General features: G+C 40.4%; 1 protein-coding gene across 4 annotated transcripts in view; it reads left to right on the top strand.

Annotated features, from left to right (window-relative positions):
• ripk2 (receptor-interacting serine-threonine kinase 2) overlaps positions 1–20,853 on the top strand; it is a 97,415-nt gene that overhangs the window by 21,337 nt on the left and 55,225 nt on the right. For all 4 annotated transcript variants that reach the window (XR_010019639.1, XM_063061603.1, XM_063061613.1 and 1 more), the window contains 2 exons: positions 16,647–16,800; positions 17,852–18,007. Coding sequence is in view for 3 of the 4 variants with exons in the window: in XM_063061603.1 (XP_062917673.1) it covers positions 16,647–16,800; positions 17,852–18,007 (310 nt within the window). In the remaining variant the exon portion in view is untranslated. The remainder of the gene's footprint in view (positions 1–16,646; positions 16,801–17,851; positions 18,008–20,853) is intronic.

Raw genomic sequence — 20,853 nt, 5'->3', positions numbered from 1 at the left:
CAGCCACGCATTAATTTGCCAAATCACCCTGTTTCTACCCTCACTGGTGTGTGGCACAGGCAGCAATCCATAAATTACTATCCTGGAGGACCTGCTTCTCTGCTTTCTGTCTGCTTTCTCCAATTCTCTCTTCAGGACCTCTTTGCTTTTCCTTCCTATGTCATTGGCAACAATATGTACCAAGACATCTGGCTGCTCTCCTTCTCTCTCCAAAATGTTGTGGACGCGATCTGAGACGTCCCTGACCCTGGCACCTGGGAGGCAACATACCATTCTGGGCATGTCCACGGAATCTCCTGTCTGTTCCCCTGACTATTGAGACCCCTATTACTACCGCTTCCCTCTTCTCCCTCTTTCCCTTCTGCACCATGAACCCATGCTCAGTGCCAGTAACCCAGTCCCTGTGGCATTCTCCTGGGAGGTCATCTCCCACAACAGTATCCAAAACGGTAGACTTGTATGTGCACCTTGCCTCTGAGATCAAAGGTCATTGATGGTAAAATAAATCGGAGGTCTGTTAATACAAATCATGATTTACATATCTCATTACGTTGGAGGAAGTCTTTGGCCCATTACATGTATGCTAGTTCTCAGTGCAATCTCTGCATCCCTCCATTTATTTCCCAGCAACCCATCATCTCTCACATACTTATCAACTCCAGTTATATTTGTCTGCCACTCACCGATATTATGCATAATTTAAAGTTTCAAAGCATATTTATTATCAAAGTATGTTTGCACTATACAACCCTGAGATTCATCTTCCTGCAGACAGCCATGAAGCGATGAAACCCATGGAGCCCATTCAAAGAAAAGCATCAAACCTCCAACACACAAAGAGCAAATCGCACAAACTGCACAAAAAATAAGGAAAAAACACAGAATAGAAAACATCAAACCACAAGTCAAACAGTCCAGGAATATTTAGCCTAGCACAGTCAATCCAGTGCTGTGCCGCCAGTCAACTGCAGACCCAGTGCCAGTCTGCCCCGATCAAAGCCACACAAATCAGCAATCGGAAACACACGACGTGAACCAGAGTCTAATCCACAACTGCATCGATTCAACCTTCCCCTTCAGGCACCATCCTCTGGCAACATCGAGTGAGAGGGAGAGACAGACCAGTCAACACAGGCATCTGCCTCCGGGAGAAGTGAGTGAGAGCACGAGAGAGACTGGTACTCGAGTACCTTCCTCCAACAGCAGCGAGCAAGAGGGTGAGAGAGACTGGTCACCTACAGGCAGATGACGCTCTCGACCAAGTTGATTTCAAGCTTCCTTGACACTTTAATCAGCAGGATAGATGACAAATTGAGTCAATCACAGGTTCGCACCCCGTCTTCAGTCTTCTTAGCTTCGATGCCGCACAATTCATTTGAAACCTCACCAAACACCCTCGGAGACAGTAAAGTGCCAGATTGCCCAATCGGTCCAAAACATACCAACAGTATATCGATCACAGGCTCCAAAAACATCAGAATCACATTTGAAAGAAGAAGAAGCAAGACAAGCGAAAGAAGCAGTTTTGTGAATTGTCTGAAGGATATTTCCCATGGTTTCATTGTTCGCTGGTGCTAACTAATAGTAACCAATTAACCAATCAACCAGCATTTTGAAATTTGGCAGGAAACCATTACATGCAGAGAAACTTAGATTGTACGTACTTGCACACAGGGAGTACCTGAGGTCAGGGTGGAACCCAAGTTACTGGAGCTGATGCACTGTACTGTATGTGGTGCTGCCCCGTTCAAAGTCTATTCAAAGCAGTTTGCTAATGGCTATAAATAGCCTGGGCATTTGGGGCAGCAATAACATTTTTTACATACCATAAGGCCAGGTGAATACCATGTGCAATGCAAACAAGAAATGGCCTTTCTACATTCCAGAATGATGTCGCTTACTGGGAATTCAGAGAGTAGGTAATGCACATAAAGTGATCAGTCATTAACCTACTCCTCGTGCTGTACCTTTTGATGATTTGCTTGTGAAAACGTAGGTATAAATATTTGGATTTTTTTTGTTTCTTTTGGATAACACCTAACTTTTACTTTACCTCTGCAACTAAATGGCCTCATGTGATTTTGTTACATCCAAAATGTTGCTATTAACCTAACACGTGAGGTATGAGAGGGAGATAGGTGATGGGGTAGTTGAAAATGAAAAATTCTGGCAAGAACCCACACTGTGCTACTACTGTTATTGAGAAAATGCAAAACTATCACCAATCATTCCCACTAACAAAGCCTCCCCATCCAGATCGCCACCATCCACATGTTTCGGCCCCTAAAGAGGGACTTTGATAATTTGGTCTTCATCTGCTATGATTAGTCCTGCCACCTTTACTGTGTTGTTCACCATCCCGTTTTATGATGGCTTATTTCATGTGGTTTCTTGTCTGTGGCTTCATCAGGTCTTGCTCACACTCCTGCTCCAGTGGTTAAGATGCTGTTGGTTGATGTGTTGGAGTCATACCACAGCAGCTCCTGGCTCTGTTATTTGTATCACCCTGGTGGCAGCTGAAGACGTATTCCACCCTTTGACAAAAAATAAGATAACAAGTAGGCCCCTGTATATCCCACCATGAACTCCAGTGAGCTAGCGATAAAATTTTAAGTGGTGTTTGAGATTGATTTCTATTGGCATTTAAACTGATAACTCAACTGTGATTGTTTCCTTCTATTTGAAAAATGCTATGGTGAAGCTATCTGTCTGCCTGACCTGAAAATGACTGACTAGTATTTTTTGTATTATTTCCTTCCTTTTACAACATTTATAAAGTCTCTGAGCTGAAAGAAACATGCTGCTGTATTATTTTCTAATTGCTTATAGAGCAAATTAATCTAGGTTTGAGGTAAAGCAAGTCTTCCAAAGGGGATATTGCATCAGGCTGTAATTTATTTTGGTGCATGTTGAATGTGGTGAATAATACAGGAATTTAAGACTGTGGTTTTTTTGTTCAGTTACCACCATCACCATGAATAGTCTTTTGTCTTCTCCCCTGCAATACAGAAGGCAAATTTTTTTGTAAGAATTCAGCAAAGGGCAACACAGTAGCATAGTGGTTAACGTAACACTATTTCAGCAGAAAGTTCTTGTGACTGCATGAGTTTCCTCACGGTATTCAGAAGCAGGTTTAATATCACTGGCATATGCATGAAATTTGTTGTTATGAAGCAGCAGTACATTGTAATACATAAAAACTGTAAATTACAGTAATAAGTATATATATATTTTTAAGTTAAATTTCCTCCCACTTTCCAGAGATATACAGGTTAGGGTTGGTAAGTTGTAGGCATGCTAATGCTATGTGGGCACCAGAAACATGACAGTTGCAGGCTGCCCCCAGTACATATCCAGACTGTGTTGATGGCAAATGGGGTATTTAACTATATGTTTCAATGTGATGTAACGAATAAAGTTAATATTTTATCTTTAATCATTATAAGATTTAGACAGAGATATTTGGGAATGCAGCATTTGTTGAGTTTTGGCCGCATTAATTTTGGAAAAAGAACAAGAATCTGTATTTATATCATGCTTTTTAGATCATGAGACACATAGAAATGTCATCAAATGCGGGCACTCTCAGGTTGATGAATACCTAAAATTTTGGAATCCGATACCTATGAATGAGCTTCCATAAATATTATTAAATTCAAACAAAACTACTTTTAGAAGAAAAAATACCTGTTTTACGGTATCAGGTCCCATTCTTATTAAGAACACTGTGAGAGGCTACTTAAGAGATTTGCTTTGGCAATTGACAAGCAATTACTTTTTTTGATACTTGTGCAACAATGATGGGATTCAATGGGCAATGTGGCATCCATTGATACTTCAAGCCCATCAAAACTAGTCCTTGAGTGTGAGGCATCCTGATTCTGTACCAATGTAACTGGGCAGGAGAAGACAATAAATAATACTAATTGGCCTTCATTACAATACTGTAGATGTGTGGTTTACCATGTCAAGTGATTTTTGTGTATTGTCTACAAATCAGAATTAACATCTGGATAAGATAAACTTGTGGTTGACTACAGACTGGTTTGTAATGTGGGAACAGGTTGTACAGAGATACGAGAGTAGAGGAGGACAGTTTTAGTAGATATTTGAGGAAGATAAAACAGAGAGACTTTGAAAGATATTAGCATAGCTGCCAATTTTCTCTAAATAGAAGAGTCTACATATCTGAAAAGATTACAGTCCTGAAGAAGGGTTTCAGCCCGAAATATCGACTGGTTATTCGTTTCAATAGATGCTGCCTGACCTGCTGAGTTCCTCCAGCGTTTTGTGGGTGTTACTAAGCAGAGCGATGATTCTGTCGTGTAATTTGGAGTGAATGAAGCAATCATTTATTTGTCTTGATTTTATTGGCAGAGTTGCTTTGAAATTGTTATTTCATTAGGGAGAGAAAAATCTCAATTCACGTTGTGTAAAATTATCAGTTATGCTCTTTACTTGAATTTCATTATGCAAATCAAGTCCGGAATCAGAAATTTTCTACAGTTTAGAGAAGTTCTGAATAAATCATTTTTTCAACTTTTGGCAAGTTTTGCAAGAACCCACAGTCTGTGGAATTTCCCTTTATTTCCCCAATGCAAATTCTGTTTCATTCATAGAGTCATAGGGCAGTGTGACCACAGAAACCAGTCCTACTGAGGCTGCATTGACTTTCCACTCTCATTTACTCTCATCCTATATTCATCCCTATTTTGTTAAATTATTTCTGCATTCTCATAAACTCCTTGCCTACTAGTTAGGGGCCATTTGCAATCACCAATTAACCATCTAATTCACTCTTGTTTGGAATGCAAGAGGAAACCAGAGCACCTGAAGGGAACTCCCATGGTTAAAAGGAGAATGTGCAGATTCCATACAGTCAGGACTGAATCCTGAGGAGTGAGGTATGGGATGGATTCGGGCAACAGTTCACTAGAATTAAGAATTCCCAGCTCTTTGGCTTGGGGTCCTGACTCCTTCATTCCCTTCTACCTCCATTAATTGTGAGCTGGAAGTCTACTACTGCCCAGAAATTCTTCTGTTATATCAAAATATATCATTTTATTTAACAGAGCAACGCACACAATGCTGGAGGAACATAGCAGTTTAGCTACCATCTATGGAAATCAATCCTGAGTCAATGTTCCACGCTGAGACCCTTCACCAGGACGGGAAAGCAAGTATTTTGTCTATTTTCCCCTTCCTCTCCAGTCCTGATAAAGGGTCTTGGCCTGAAATGTCAACTGTTTATTCGCTTCTATAGATGCTGCCTGACCTGATGAGTTACTCCAATATCTTGTGTATGCTGCTCTAGATTTCCACCGTTGTGCAGGATCTCTTGTGTTTATTGCGATATACCTATTAATGATCAGCAGATGTCCTTGCCTGTTTCAAGGCATATCTATTAAATAGCTTCTCACTGAGACTGTAGTTTGTTCACTGACAGCAATGTTTGTTTAAGAAGATATCCTTGGAATGTCAATTACTGCTTGTAGTTTGCATTTGAAAGAAGGTTGAAGGCCCTCTTTTGGTTCAAAAATGACAATAGCTTAAACTTTAAAATAATTTTATAGCATATGGTTGGAATTATGGATTTCTCATCTGATAGCTGATTGGATAAGTATCATGTGCTATGAATCTGAGTACAGTTTGAGATCAATCCCTGATTTGAGATGGCACAACAGCAGGATTCTTTGATATTCTCAGACTATAAAAATAACAGCACATAGAGTGCAACCAACATAAACATTCAAACCAACTTAAACACGATCTGCAGATAAAAAGGACAAGGAAGAGGTTTCAGGAGCTGGGCTGAAGTTAGGGTCAAGTTAATCAATAGTAATGCAAGCGGAAGTTTAACACGTGGCAGATATGTTCAGCCTCAAACAGTTTTCAGAGAGAGGGAAGAATCACTATCTGGAAACAAACTTCATGGAGCATGATTCCAGACATCCCACCCTGCAAAACCTCATTTCAGGGAGGTAGCACCCCCGCCCCCTGCAACTCCATATCCCCCCCCCCCAGTCGAACTCCAAGGGTGTATGTCATAATTTGTTTAGTGATTTTGTCTAATCTGTAAACCAAGTTGGGTATATGCAGAAAATGTGACATTAAAATATGTACTTATATTATCATGTTTATTCTATTACAACTTTAAGCAAGTCTACAGGGAGTTTGGCCTCATCACGTAGGACATCAATAGAGTAATTCCATAGCAGCTAGCCAGCTAGTTTAAATAATATTAGCTATGCTAATGAACGAATGACACCTGTTAAACTCACCTCAACATGTCATTTACATTTTAACCCACCATAGGCAATAGAAAGGTCACTGTTGCAAACAGTGCAGCGAGCAACGCTGTCATTATTTATGAGGTCGACTAAAGCCCGCCACAGAGAAAACTGATAGGTCTACTTAGCATGAAGAGAGACCAATCAGGATGCTCGCTCTCCCTCTCAAAAAAATCGATTTCCGGGATATTGTATATAATTTCCAGGCGTCAGGGAGCTGCTGTCCTGTTCAGTTGCTTAATTGGTTGATGTCGAACAAGTTTTCCCACTCACAGTGGATTTCCCTTTATACAAATTGTGTCATACCAATGCCCATACCACCACTTGCAAACCCCCAGCCTACCTACATACACACACACACACACACACACACACACACACACACACACACCCTTGTGTTTTGATTATGATGCCTGACAACTTCACACTCATTCCATTTTGGACCCTGAAACTCTGACAACTAGCAGCTAATATTACTTCTCAGCTGCCTCACCTGACATCTTTTAACACTGATTCTCGCAAGGCCATCAATCAGACTCACTACATCCTGATTTTTCTCTGTGTACTCTCCTATTTTGGAAGCCAGATGCACAATAGAACTTCCTAGAGTTAGGTCCTCAATGGGACATAAGCTCATTTACATCACACATTACCACACCTCAAAGAATTTCTAAATCTGTATTCTTTCACAAGTTGACCAAAATCTTTTTGGTAAATAGTAAGATTTAAGTGGAGCAATCCTGAGTGCTTTTTGTTCCAGTTCATCTACATTTTTGTATAATGTTATTGCACGATGGTAAGAAATTGCACAAGTTATATGTATATTGTTAGATTTACAACTTGTATTTATATAGCTTTAAATGTTTCCAAATTCTTATTTACCACCTTTTTAAAAATAATAGTTTGACTGAAAACATAGAACATAAAACAGTACAGTATGGGCCCTTCGTCACATAATGTGGTGCCGAATTTTTAAACCTACTCTACAACCAATCTAGCCTTCCATCCTACATTGCTCATAACCTTTCATGTCTCTTAAATGTCCCTAATGTATCTTCCTCTACCACTACCCCGGCAGTACATTGCAGGTACTTCCAAGTCTGTGTAAAAAGAACTACCACTGGCACCGACTAAACTTTCCTCCAGTCATCTTAAAAGAATGCTCTCTGTACTAGCTATTGCCGCCCTGGGATAAAGGCAATGGCTCTACACTCTAACTATTCCTCTTATAATCTTATGCACCTCTATCAAGTTATTTTTCATTCTCATTCATTCCAAAGAGAAAAGCCCTAGCTTGCTCAACCTATCCTCATAGGACATGTTCTCTAATCCAGGCAACATCCTGATAAATCTCTTCTGTATCCTCTCTAAAGTTTAAGAAACAAAACTGTGCTGAACATGTCCTTACCTTACAACTACCTGGACATAGCCCTCTATTTTTTTAAACTCCATGTACCTATCCAGGAGTCTCTTAAAAGACCCTATCATTTCCGCCTCCACCACCGCCGCTGGCAGCCCATTACAGACACTCACCATTCTCTGCGGAAAAAAAAACACAACTTACCCCTGACATCTCCTCTGTACCTACTTCCAAGCACCTTAAAACTATGTCCTCTCGTGCTAGCCATTTCAGCCCTGGGAAAAAGCTTCTGACTATCCACATGATCAATGCCTCTCACTATCTTGTACACCTCTATCAGGTCACCTCTCATCCTTTACACATCTCTTCAATAATGCACCCAGAATGGAACACATTACACCAATTGTGGTCTAATCAAGAGTTTTATAGAGGTGTAATGTTACCTCACAGCTTTTGAATTCAGTCATTCTTAATGAAGACCAACACACAATACACTTTCTTAACCACCTGGTGAGCTTTCATGGCAACTTTGAGGTATCTATGAGACATGGACCCCAAGATCCTTCTGTTGATTCACACTTCTAAGAGTCCTGCCATTAACCTTATAATCTGCCTTCAAGTTCAACCATCCAAAGTGTATCACTTCACACTTTTCTGGATTGAACTCCATCTACCATTTCTCAGCCCAGCTCTGCATCCTGTCAAAGACCTGTTGTAACCTATGAAAACCTTTGTAATATCGTTGGAAAGGTGGATCAGCTCAGGGCATGGATCAACATTTGGAATTATGGCGTTATAACCATCAGTGAGACTTGGTTGCAAGAGGGGCAGGACTGGCAGCTCAGTATTCTGGGTTTCCATTGTTTGAAACACGACAGAGCTGAAGGGATTAAAGGAGGGGGGTGACATTACTAGTCAGGGAAAATGTCACGGCAGTGCTTCATCAGGACAGATTGGGGAACTCAACTGTTGAGGCACTCTGGGTGGAACTGAGAAATAAGAAAGGTATGACCACGTTAATGTGGCTATATTACAAACCACCAAACAGTCCGAGGGATTTAAGAGGAAGAAGTTTGTAGAGAGATGGCAAAATGTTGTAAGGAACATAAGATTGGTATAGTAGGCGATTTTAACTTTCCACATATTGACTGGGAATCCCATATTGTAAAAGGACTAATTGGGATAGAGTTTGTCAAATGTGTTCTGGAAAATTTTCTTCAGCAGTATGTAGAAGTCCCAATGAGAGAGTGGGCGATACTGGATCTGCTATTAGGGAATGAGACAGGGCAGGTGACAGAAGTTTATGTAGGGGAACACTTTTCATCCAGTGACCACAATGCCATTAGTTTAGATTATGAAGACACGTATACCCCTTTTATTGTCATTTAGTAATGCATGCATTAAGAAATGATACGTATTTCCTCCGGTGTGATATCACAAAACACAGGACAAACCAAGACAGAAAAAACTGACAAAACCACATAATTATACATATAGTTACAAACAGTGTAACAATACCATAACTTGATGAAGAAAGTCCGTGAGCACAGTAAAGTTCCAAGTTTCTCAAATGTCCCACATCTCACGCAGACGGGAGAAGGAAGAAAAACTCTGCCTGCAATGCCGACCACAATCCAACTCTGAGTCATCCGAAAACTTTGAGCTCTGATCAGCTCTCCGACACCGAGTACTGAGCGGCATCTCTGCCGAGCGATTCGACCTCCTTCTCGGTCGCCAAAAGCAGGCAAGGCTGGGGATTTTGAGGCCTACCCTCCAAAAGATTCCCGACCACACAGTAACGACAGCAGCAGATGGGCGTTTCAGAAATTTCTCCAGATGTTCCTCTGTGCTTTCATGTCCATTCTCCATCAAATCAGAATTGTCCATGGCCCCTATTTAACAGATACAACATCATTTTTCACCGGAGAGCTGCACACGCGCAGCGCGCTGCCATCTTCTCCTCAAAAGTAAATATGCAAAAAGATTGGTCTCGTCCACAGGTTGATATTCTAAATTGGAGAAAGGCCAATTTTGATAGTGTCAGAAATTATCTTGCAAGTGTGGATTCGGATAGGCTGTTTTCTGGCGAAGGTGTACTAGGAAACTGGGAGGCCTTCAAAAGTGAAATTTTGAGAGTACAAAGATTGAGTATTGAGTTGATATTGGACCACTGGAAAATGATGCTGGTGAGGTAGTAATGGAGACAAAGAAATGGCAGATGAACTTAATGGGTACTTTGCATCTGTCTTTACTGTGGAGAACACTAGCAGTGTGCCAGAGACCTGTGAATGTCAGGGAACTGGCGTGAGTGCCATTGCTATTACAAAGGAAAAAGTATTAGGCAAATTCAAAGGTCTTAAGGTGCATAAGTCACCTGGACCAGATAGACTTCATCCCAGAGTCCTGAGAGAGGTTGCTGAAGAGATAATGATGCATTGGTCATGATCTTTCAAGAATCACTTGATTCTGGCATGGTCCTGGAGGACTGGAAGATTGCAAATGTTACTCCACTCTTTAAGAAGGGAGCAAGGCAAATGAAAGGAAATTATAGGCCAGAAGGGATAACCTCAGTGGTCGGGAAAGTGTTGGAGTCTATTATATATGGATGAGGTTTCGAGGTACTTGGAGACTAATGATAAAAAAGTCAAAGTCAGCATGGTTTCTGTGAAGGGAAATCTTGCCTGACAATGTTGCCAGAGTTCTTTGATGAAGTACAAGCAAGATGGACAAAGGAGAGCTAGTGAATGTCATTTATTTGGATTTTCAGAAGGCGTTTGATAAAGTGCCCCACATGAGGCTGCCTAACAAGATAAAATCCTATGGCGTACAAGAAAGATACTGGCAGTGAGTGGGAATAAAAGGGTCCTTTTCTGGTTGGCTGCCAGTGACTAGTGGTGTTCCTCAGGGGTCAGTATTGGGACCACTGCTTTTCACATTGTTTGTCAATGATTTAAATAATGGAATTGATGGCTCTGTGGTAGGGTTTATGGATAATACGAAGATAGGTGAAGGGGTAGGTAGTGCTGAGGAAACAATGCGATTGCAGCAGGACTTAGACAAATTGGAAGAATGCACACAAAGTGGCAGATAGAATACAGTGCTGGGAAATGAATGATGATGTGTTTTGGTAAAAGGAACAATAGTGCAGACTGTTATATAAATGGTGAGAAAGATCAAACATCAGAGGTGCAGAGGGACTTGGGGGTCCTTGTGCAAGATCCCAGAAAATTAATTTACAGGTTGAGTCCGTGGTAAAGAAGGCAAATGCAATGTTGGCATTTATTTCAAAGGGAATAGAATATAAAAGCAAGGAGATAATGCTGAGCCTGTATAAGACACTAGTCAGACTGCGCTTATTAGAGTATTGTCAACAGTTTTGTGCCCCCTATCTCAGAAAGGTTGTGTTGTTATTTGAGAGGGTCCAGAGGAGGTTCCTGAGAGTGATTCCAGGAATGAAGGGGTTAACATGAGAGGAGCAGTTGGCAACTTTGTGCCTGTCCTCACTGGAATTCAGAAGAATGCATGGGGATCTCATTGAAACCTACTGAATGTTGAAAAGACTAGATAGGCTGGCTATGGTGAGGGTATAACAGTGAACCATCTGAATGGCCTATCAGAGTTCTCTTTGGGAACTAGTTGACTTGATCAGTATCTCTGATCTGGCTATTGCTCACGATTGCACTTAATATATATAAAAAAATTCAGGTGGGGGTATTCAGAACTAGAGAGCATGGACTCAAAATTGAGGGTGACCTTTTAGAACAGAGGTAAGGAGGATTTTTTTCAGCCAAAGAGTAGTAGATCTGTGGAATGGTCTGCCACAGACTGTGGTGGAGGCCAAGTCTGTGCGTTTTTTTAAGACGGAAGTTGATCGTTTTCTGATCGGTAGGGCATCGAAGGATATAATTTTTTTTTATATATTAAGTGCAATTGTGAGCAATAGCCAGATCAGAAATGCTGATCAAGTCAACTAGTTCCCAAAGAGAACTCTGATAGGCCAATCAGATGGTTCACTGCTGCTCAGCGATAGAACATAAAAAAATCATATGACCAATTAAAAAGCATTAAAAAAATAATAGAAATACTGGAGTCATGATGAAGTCTGCTGGAGAGAGACATTTATACACATGCTGTCCTCCATAATTCAAAAAGATTGAAGGATGAGGTTGCAGGGTGACAAAACGTGGCAGGAGCACTTGGAACTAAAAGTTAATCCCTACCGGGAGAAAACAGCACCTGTTCTTTCCACACTGTTCTCCAGCAGTTTAAGGACTAAGTCCATCCTGAAAATAACTCAGAAGTGCTCTTGAAAGCCAGGTATTAACCCTACCTACCAACAGCCAAGCAATTGAATTGAATTGACTTTATTATTTACGTCCTTCATATACTTGAGGAGTAAAAACATCTTCATCTAAATGTGTAATGTGACTCGGGTCCCCAATGATCCTTCGGGCCCTTTTTACACACCTGTCTTTGTAAATGACCTGAATTGTGGGAAGTTCACATCTACAGATGCGTTGGGCTGTCCCACCACTCTCTGCGGAGTCCTGCAAAAGAGGGAAGTACAGTTCCCATACCAGGCAGTGATGCAAGAAGGCAGGTCTACGGGGTTGATTGGGATCTAGGATAAACCATGATGGAAAGACGGATCAGACTCGATGGGCTGAATGACCTAATTCTGCTCCTATGTCTTATGTGCCTGTCAGAATAAAAGGTAAAGTAGGGAGCCTTGGTTTTCAAGTGATACTGAGGCCTTGGTTGAGAGAAAAGAGAAGGGGCATAGCAGGTTTAAGTAAATAGGAACTAATGAGGAAAGTACAACTTAACACTTAAGAAAGAAATCATGAAGGCTAAAAGAATGCTCTAGCAGACAAGGTGAAGGAGAATCCAAAACGACTGGGTAGGTATGTTAAGAGCAAAAGGATTGCTAGGGACAAAATTGGTCCTCTGGAAGACCAGAATGGTAATCGATATGTGGAACTGAAACAGATGAGAGAGATCTTAAATAATTTCTTTACATCCTTATTTAATCAGGGGATATATACAAAGTCTGTGTGGCGTGTGGCCAAGTGGTTAGGGCGTTTGACTAGCGATCTGAAGGTCGTGGGTTCGAGCCTCGGCCGAGGCAGCGTGTGTGTCCTTGAGCAAGGCACTTAACCACACAATGCTCCAGTCTACCCAGCTGAGAATGGGTACCGGCAAAAATGAGAATGAGTTAACCTCGCGATAGATTGGCGTCCTATCTGGGGGGGGGCGCCGGGGTGAGTCCCGTATTCTCAGTCACTTCACACCACAGAAACCAGCATAAGCATCGGCCTGATGGGCCGCAAGGCTCGTGACAGAATTTAATCTTAATACAAAGTCTATAGAAGTAAGGCAAACTGGTATCAACTTCATGGACCCTGTACAAATTACAGAGGAGGAGAAGGTGTTTGCTACCCTGAGGCAACTCAGGTTCTGACAAGATGTTTCCTTGGATCCTACCGGGCCCTAGCAAAGATATTTAAAGCATCCTTAGCGACAGGAAAGGTACTAGAGGATTAGAGGTTAGCTAATGTTTTTCTGCTGGTTAAAAAAGGCTGTAAACATAAACCCAAGAAATTATAGACTGACAAGTCTAACATCAGTTGTGGGAAAGTTATTGGAAGGTATTCATAGGGACTGGATATATATTTGGATAGACATAGACTGATTAAGGATCATCAGCATGGCTTTGTGTGTAGTAGGTCATGTCTAACCAAACTTACAGAGTTTTTTGAGGAAGTTACCAGGAGACTGGATAAAGGCAAAGTAGTGAATGTTGGCTCTATGGACTTTGGTAAGGCATTTGACAATGTCCCACATGAGAGGCTGGTCAAGGAAGTTCAGTGGCTTGACATTCAGGATGAAGTAGTAAATCAGATTAAATATTGGCTTTGTGGGAGAAGTCAGAGTGTGGTAGGAGAGAGTTGCCTCTCTGACTGGAGACCTGTGACTAGTGTGCTGTAGGGATTGATGCTGGGTCGTTTGTAGTTGGTCATCTATATCAATGATCTGAATGATAATGTGGTTAACTGGATCAGCACATTGGCAGATGACACCAAGATTTGGGGTGCAGTGGACAGTGAGGAAAGCTATCATAGCTTTAATACAGGCAAGTGCAGACAAGTTTTGTACTTTGATAGGACTAACCAGGGTGGGTCTTACATAGTGAGTGGTAGGGCACTGAGGTGTGTGGTAGAGCAAAGGGGTCTGGGAATATAGATCCATAATATGTGAAAGTGGCTTCACAGGTAGATAGGGTGGTAAAGAAAACTTTTCGCACATTGGCCTTCATAAATCAATGTATTGAGTAGAGGAGATGGAATGTTATGTTGAAGTTGTATGAGACGTTGGTGTGGCTTAATTTGGAGTATTGTATGCAGCTTAGGTCACCTACCTACAGGAAAGATGTAAACAAGGTTGAAAGAGTGCAGAGAAAAATTGCAAGGATGTTGCCAGGTCTGGAGGACCTGATTTATAAGGAATGCTTGAATAGATTAGGACTTTAGTCTTTAGAATGTAGAAGATCGAGAGGAGATTTGATAGCGGTATACAAAATAATGAGGGGTGCAGTTAGCATAAATGCAAGCAGGCTTTTTCCACTGAGGTTGGGTGGGTCTAGAACTAGAGGTCATGGGTTATGGTGAAAGGTGAGAAGTTTAAGGGGAATAGGAGGGGAAATGCTTTCACTCAGAGGTTCATGAGAGTGTGGAACGAGCTGCCAACACAAGTGGTGCATGCAAGCTCAATTTCAATGTTTAAGGGAAGTTTAGATAGGTACATAAGTAGCAAGGATATGGGGGACTATGGTCCTGGTGCAGGTCGATGGGAGTAGGCAGTTTAAATGGTTTTGGCATGGTCTAGGTGGGAGGAAGGGCCTGTTTCTGTGCTGTACTTCTCTATGACCCTCTGACTTTAACCTTCTGCACCACCCGCTACGTCACTAAACTTCATGTGACCTGCAAACTTACTAGCCCACCTTTCTACTTCCTCATCCAATTCATTCATAAAAATAACAACAAGCAGAGGAGTCCCAGAACAGATCCTTATGGAACAAGACACCAACCTCCAGGCAGAATACACTCCATCTATTACCACCTTCTGCCCTCTGTGGGTTAACTAATTCCCAATTCATGTATCAAGTTTCCATGGATCCTAAGCCTCATAACTTTCTCCATGAGCCTTCAATGACGAATCTTGTTGAACTACTCACAAAAATCCATATAGACCACTTCCACTGCTCTGCCTTCATCAGTTTGCTTTGTCACTTTCTCAGAAAAGTCAGTCAGGGTTGTGAGGCATGTCCTGTCACTTACAAAGCCATTCTGATCAACACTGATGAGTGTATACTTCTCTAAATGCTCATAATTCCTGTCTCTAAGATTCCTCTCTATTAGTTTGCCCACCACTAAGTGTAATTCCCAGAACTGTCCCTATTACCCTTCTTGAACAAAGGAGCAATATCTGCCATCCTCCAATCCTCTTTTGCTACTCCTGTGACCAGTTAGGATACAAAAATCATCTTTAACTTCCAGTAATCTCTTCCCTTGCTTCATGTAACGCAGGGTGTATTCAGTCCAGCTTCATGGACTTAACTATCCTAATATTTTTCAAAAGCTCCAACACTGCATCTTTCTTTACCTGAACGTGTTCCTGCATGTTAGTCTGTTCTACACTGACCTCCCATTCATCAAGCTTCCTCTCCCTGGTGATCACTGAAGCAAAATATTCAGTAAGCTCCTTCCTGGCTACCTTATAACTCTCAAGAGCCTTGTTTTATCTTTGCTTCCTAAACCTTAAAATTTCCACCTATCTTGTCTCATGGTTCTTTCACCCTTCCATTTTTTCCCTGTCTCCATGTGACATACCTATCCAGAACCTCATGCAAATGCTCCCTAAACAACCTCCATATTTCTGCTTTGCATTTCCCCGAGAACATCTCTCAATTTACGCTCCCATGTTCCTGCCTAATGCCCTCATACTTAGCCCTTCCCCAAATAAATACTTTGTCTTTTCTCCATGACTCTGCTGAAGGTCAGGGAGTTATGGCTACTGCCTCTGAAATGCTCATTCAGTGAGAGGTTCATCACCTAACCAGATTCATTAGCTAGTGCTTGATCCAGTGCAGCATCTCCTTCTAGTCGGCCTGTCCACATACTGTGCCAGCAATTCTTCCTGGACACGCTTAACAAATTCTGCCCCACCTGAGCTTTTTGCACGAAGGAGATGGCAAACAATATTAGGGAAGATAAAGTCACCCATGACAACAATCCTGTTACTTTTGTACCTTTCCAAAATCTGCCAATTTATCTGCTCTCGGTGTTCTTGTTGCTTTTGGAGGGGCTATAGAATATTTCTGTTAGAATGATTGCTCCGTTCTTGTAACTGATGTCCATGTATATTGATGTAGATGCTCCTTCCACAGTATCCTCCTGTTCTGCATCTGTCATGTCCTGGGTAGGACTTTTTTAAGTGGCTACAGACAATGGTGAATATTTGTAATTCTCCGCCTTGTAGCACTCTTGGGGCTCAGACATTTCAAACCAGAGAGTGGTAAAGTTCTGGATATTAAAGTAATCTGGGATAGTAGAGGACTATGGACTGAGGTAGAATATTAGCCATGTCCTTGATGAATAGCAGAACAGATTCAAAAAGGACAAATAGCATCATATTACAATTTCTTGCATTCTTGTGTATAACTTTATATTAGCAGGCATTGTTTCAAATCATTCTAATCAATGTTTATACAAAAGATATATTAAGTAAAGCTTTAAAAGAGTAATTCCAATCGTGACACAAAAGAATTTCATTATAACCTCTATTTGTAATGCAGATATTTTTTGTGTTATGTGTAAAACATTAGTGCAAAATCGCAGTTTAATCCTTCATTCATAGTTGCCGTTTTGGTTACAAAGAACCTGCTGCAATGAATTGTTGCTTTATTAGTTTTTCTTTCTTTTTTTTCCCCCCAAAAGTGAAAGGAACACACTTTTGAAGGAAGCAGAGGTCTTGCACAGAGCCAGATTTTCCCACATAATCCAAATTTATGGTATTTGCAATGAACCCGAATTCATGGGCATTGTGACAGAATACATGAGCAATGGATCTTTGGACCAACTCCTCAATCAGGTAATGTGCTCTACATAAGGTTTTTCTCTGCATGTTTATAAATTATTGTAATAAAAATTGCAGACTGACAGCATTTATATAGTTCTTTCCCTTGTGAACTCAGGATGTCACAAAGCACATTCAGTATACATTGCTGAAATATTGAAAATACAAAATGCTGAAATATCTAAAAGTTAGAACACAATTTATTGGAGAAATTTAGCTTTAAAATTCACAACCCAGCCAAAATCTCTATTGTGGTAATCAGCTTGTGAATAGTTCTAAATGATTTGCTTAGATACCTGAAAATCTAGGAACTAATTCAAATGTCTGGCCACATAATTTAAACAGCACATTACTTCTTTCTGACCCAGATCATTTGTTCTCTTTCTTTGAGATTTTACATACTTTAAAGCCTTGGAGTAATTTCCCCTTTGGGCTTTGACCATAGGTTCCTGAAATATGTTTGGCATATTAGTTGCTGTTAAACTTTCAAAACCAGCACATGGTACCTAAATTGCAACAATGCAGTGTTTTTTTTTTCGATACCACTACTCATACTTCAAATTATGGCTATTCCACATTATGCCAGAAGGTTTTTGCTTGTAGCTTTATTCTACCATCCCCCACTGCATCGCTCTTGAGTTTGAGCTCTGTTAACTCTATTATGATGAGTGTCTATTTTTACTTTCCAAGTTCCTGCTGGACTAAAGCACTCCCTCTTTCTGGCATCTTTCCAGTTGGCTGCTCTAAAACAAGCATTGGTTAGTTTATACAGAACCCCAATGAAAATAGCAGGGGTAAGAATTACTGCTTTAAATTTCTTGCCTTCCAACAAAAGGAAGTGTCATGGAGAAAGAATGCATTCACTTGTTGGCAAGAGTCTAAAAACTGAATGCTGCACATTCATGTTTCTAGCTAAACCGCTTCATCATTTGATTTTCACAGGCTGGACCTTTAAATAGGCTGAAAAGGTGGAACAATCTTAAATTCAATAGAGGTGTCAGGCACATAATAAATTATTGTTCCAGATGAATTATTTTCTAAAAACAGCTCTATAATTTTCTAATAGAAAGAAACTTATCCTATACTTCCTTGGTCGTTACGACTTCGTATATTGTATGAAATTGCCCTTGGAGTAAACTTCCTGCACAACATGAATCCTCCATTGCTGCATCATGACTTGAAGGCCCAAAATATTCTGCTGGATGGTGAATTCCATGTGAAGGTAAGAAACAGTATGCAGTGTTTGAATTCAGTTTTTTCAATACCTCATTGTGTTAAGGTTTCAGAACAATGACTCAGACCACCTCACTGTTTTCAGCAGTACATTGATTCCTCCCTTATCCCCCATGGAGCTGTTTTGAATTATTAGTGTGTAACATTAACGTTCAGAAACACTGATTACTGTAACAATGACTTAAATAGAAAACTATGAATTTTGCCTTAGAAATGATGTGGCGACTCTTGGTGGTATAGGACATTGAGTGAGCATGTGATGCATGTAGGAACCACCAAAGATGTTTTGACCATGAGTCCTTCAGGCATGACCCCTATCTACTTCCATCATGCACTTTCCAGCATGCATTGTTTGATTACCATAATAAGAATACTAGTCCTATAACTTTTTTTTCCCGAAGACTGTTCTAAAAATCCTGTGAACATATTGAACATTCAGACATTAAACTATGTTGGATTGAAGCCATAATTCTGAAGATGTATGTGTAACTGGCATGGCATACAAACTCTTTTTGAAATAAATTTGAATGAAGTCTCAAGTCTATTTCAAAATTATTTATTACATGGTACCTGAACCAAATAAGATATGATCTATTCCTGATTTTGTCTTTATTCACTCATGGGATGTAAATATCGCTGGCAACACCAGCATTTGTTGTCTTTCCCTAACCAACCCTGATCTATAGAGACAGCCCTGAGTCAGCCATACAGATACTCTTGTCGATGCATAATAGAGCAGACTACAGAAGGATGACATCTCTTTCCCCAGGGGAAGTTAGTGAACCAGATGGCTTTGTGTTAAACTACAGTTTAGGAATTTCACAGGCAATATTACTGATAATAGTTTTCTTTATTTCTGAATTATTTATTATTTGAATTTAAATTCCCAATTATCACAATGAAATTTGAAGTTGTGCTTCTTGTTCAATGCTCCAAGCCTCTAGAGCAAAACTAACACTTATTTTTGTATGTGCTTGTACTTAACTGTAATTTACAGCAAGTGCGTATGAATTTAACAGTATAATATTGTGTTCTTTATGATAAACATCCTGGTGATTCTTGTACCCGTTATGAGCTGGGCCTGATGGTCAGTGTTGAGGCATGTGCTGACATTGTTGTGCAGCCTGCTGTGCCTTATCTGGGATATTTACTAAATGGATGTGTTTCATTCATTCCTCATTATACATGAGGTTACAGTCCCTAGAATTAGGTTGCCTTGAGTGCCCTTTGGATGGCCCTCCCTATAATTTTGAGTGTGAACTGATGGTTGCAAAGAATGAGTGCAACCCAGTTTCTCCCAGTGCAACCAGCTTCATTCTGCTGCCTACAGCCAGCTGAAGAAGCAGTCTGCGATTGTTCTCTGTGGGGCCCAGATGAAAGTACTCCCTCAGACGTTGCTGAACCTGGTGACTTTATGATTACTCTTGCCTTTCAGGTGATGTCTGAAGCTGCATAGCAGGCCACATGTCAGGGCATGGTAGAAAATGATAGTCATGGATTGAAAATCGGTTGTCGTATGGTAAACAGAGCTGGACTAGGTAGCTTAATTTACAAAAATGTAAATAATTGACCATCAGTTATTTACAATTTATGCCTTTGGCTTGAAGAAGGGATAAAATTTAAGGTAGGTGTATTTACAGGTGGCATGAAAATAGATGGAATGGCAAGATGTGATAAGGATGTTGTGATTCTAAGGTAGATTGTAGACAGATTGCGTGAGTGGTTGGAATGGAGTTTAATTTGGGAAAACATTGCAATTTGGTGGGAGGAACAGAGACTATCCACATGGAGAGAGTCTGCAAATGAGTGTTTTACAGGGAGTCAGTCCTGATGAAGGATCTCAGTCCAAAAAATCAACTGTTTACAGATGCTGTCTAGCTTGCTGGGTTCCTTCAATACTTTGTGTGTGTTTCTCCAGATTACTAGCATATGCAGAATCACTTTTATCAAAGTACAGAGGGGCCTTGTGCATGAATCACAGAAAGTTAGCAGGCATGTATAGCACGTAATTAAGATGGCCTTTATTGCAAAGGGTTTGGAATTTCAAAGTAGGGAACTTTGTTAGTATTATAGGGTTTACAGTTACCTCAGAAAGGATATGATCACATTGAAGGCAGTCGAAAATATATTTGCCAGAATAATTCCTGGGATGTATGGATGATCGCAATAAGGAAGGCAAAACGGGTAGAGTTTGTATTCCTTGGCATTTAGAAAAATGAGGGATTGTCTTACTAAAATATACCCAATTCGGAAAGGGCTTGGCACAGTAGGTTCAAGATGTTTTCACTAATAGGAGTGAACAAAGGGACACTTGTGCACAATAAGCCCTCTCCATCGACCCTTACTGCCTTTATTTGTATTGCTACTACCCTTGCTTGCTGGGAAGTGTACATCTAAATACTAACATGCTTATGGGATTGGTGTAATGCTTTGTAACTCCAAAAGATAAAACTAATTGAATGAAAAAATAAGGGAATCGGAATGCATGCCTAACTTCATTTTTACTTCAAGCTAGGCACGCACAAATGTTCTAGTGTGATAGTGTATGCCATTCATGTACTTTTACATAGAGACGTAATAAATTGCATAATGCTTAATCAAAAAATGTGTTTACAATATGACTGAAATATTAAATACACAACACTCTTCCCTTCTTGGCTATAAACTCCAGCTTGATATAGAATGCATCTCTACTTATATGCATATATACAATATACGATATAATACAACAACTATATAGACATAGTAAATTTTTACTTGTCCCATTAAAGCCTAAAGATTCAATCGCTGTGGAGGATTTCTTACTCTAGTGGGATAATATCTATCTTGACAAGA

The sequence above is a fragment of the Mobula hypostoma genome, chromosome 1, assembly GCF_963921235.1.
Source record: "Mobula hypostoma chromosome 1, sMobHyp1.1, whole genome shotgun sequence".
In the NCBI taxonomy this organism is placed as follows: Eukaryota; Metazoa; Chordata; class Chondrichthyes; order Myliobatiformes; family Myliobatidae; genus Mobula; species Mobula hypostoma.
The sequence above is the reverse complement of the archived record's forward strand: the minus strand, read 5'-3'. Positions and strand labels throughout refer to the sequence as shown.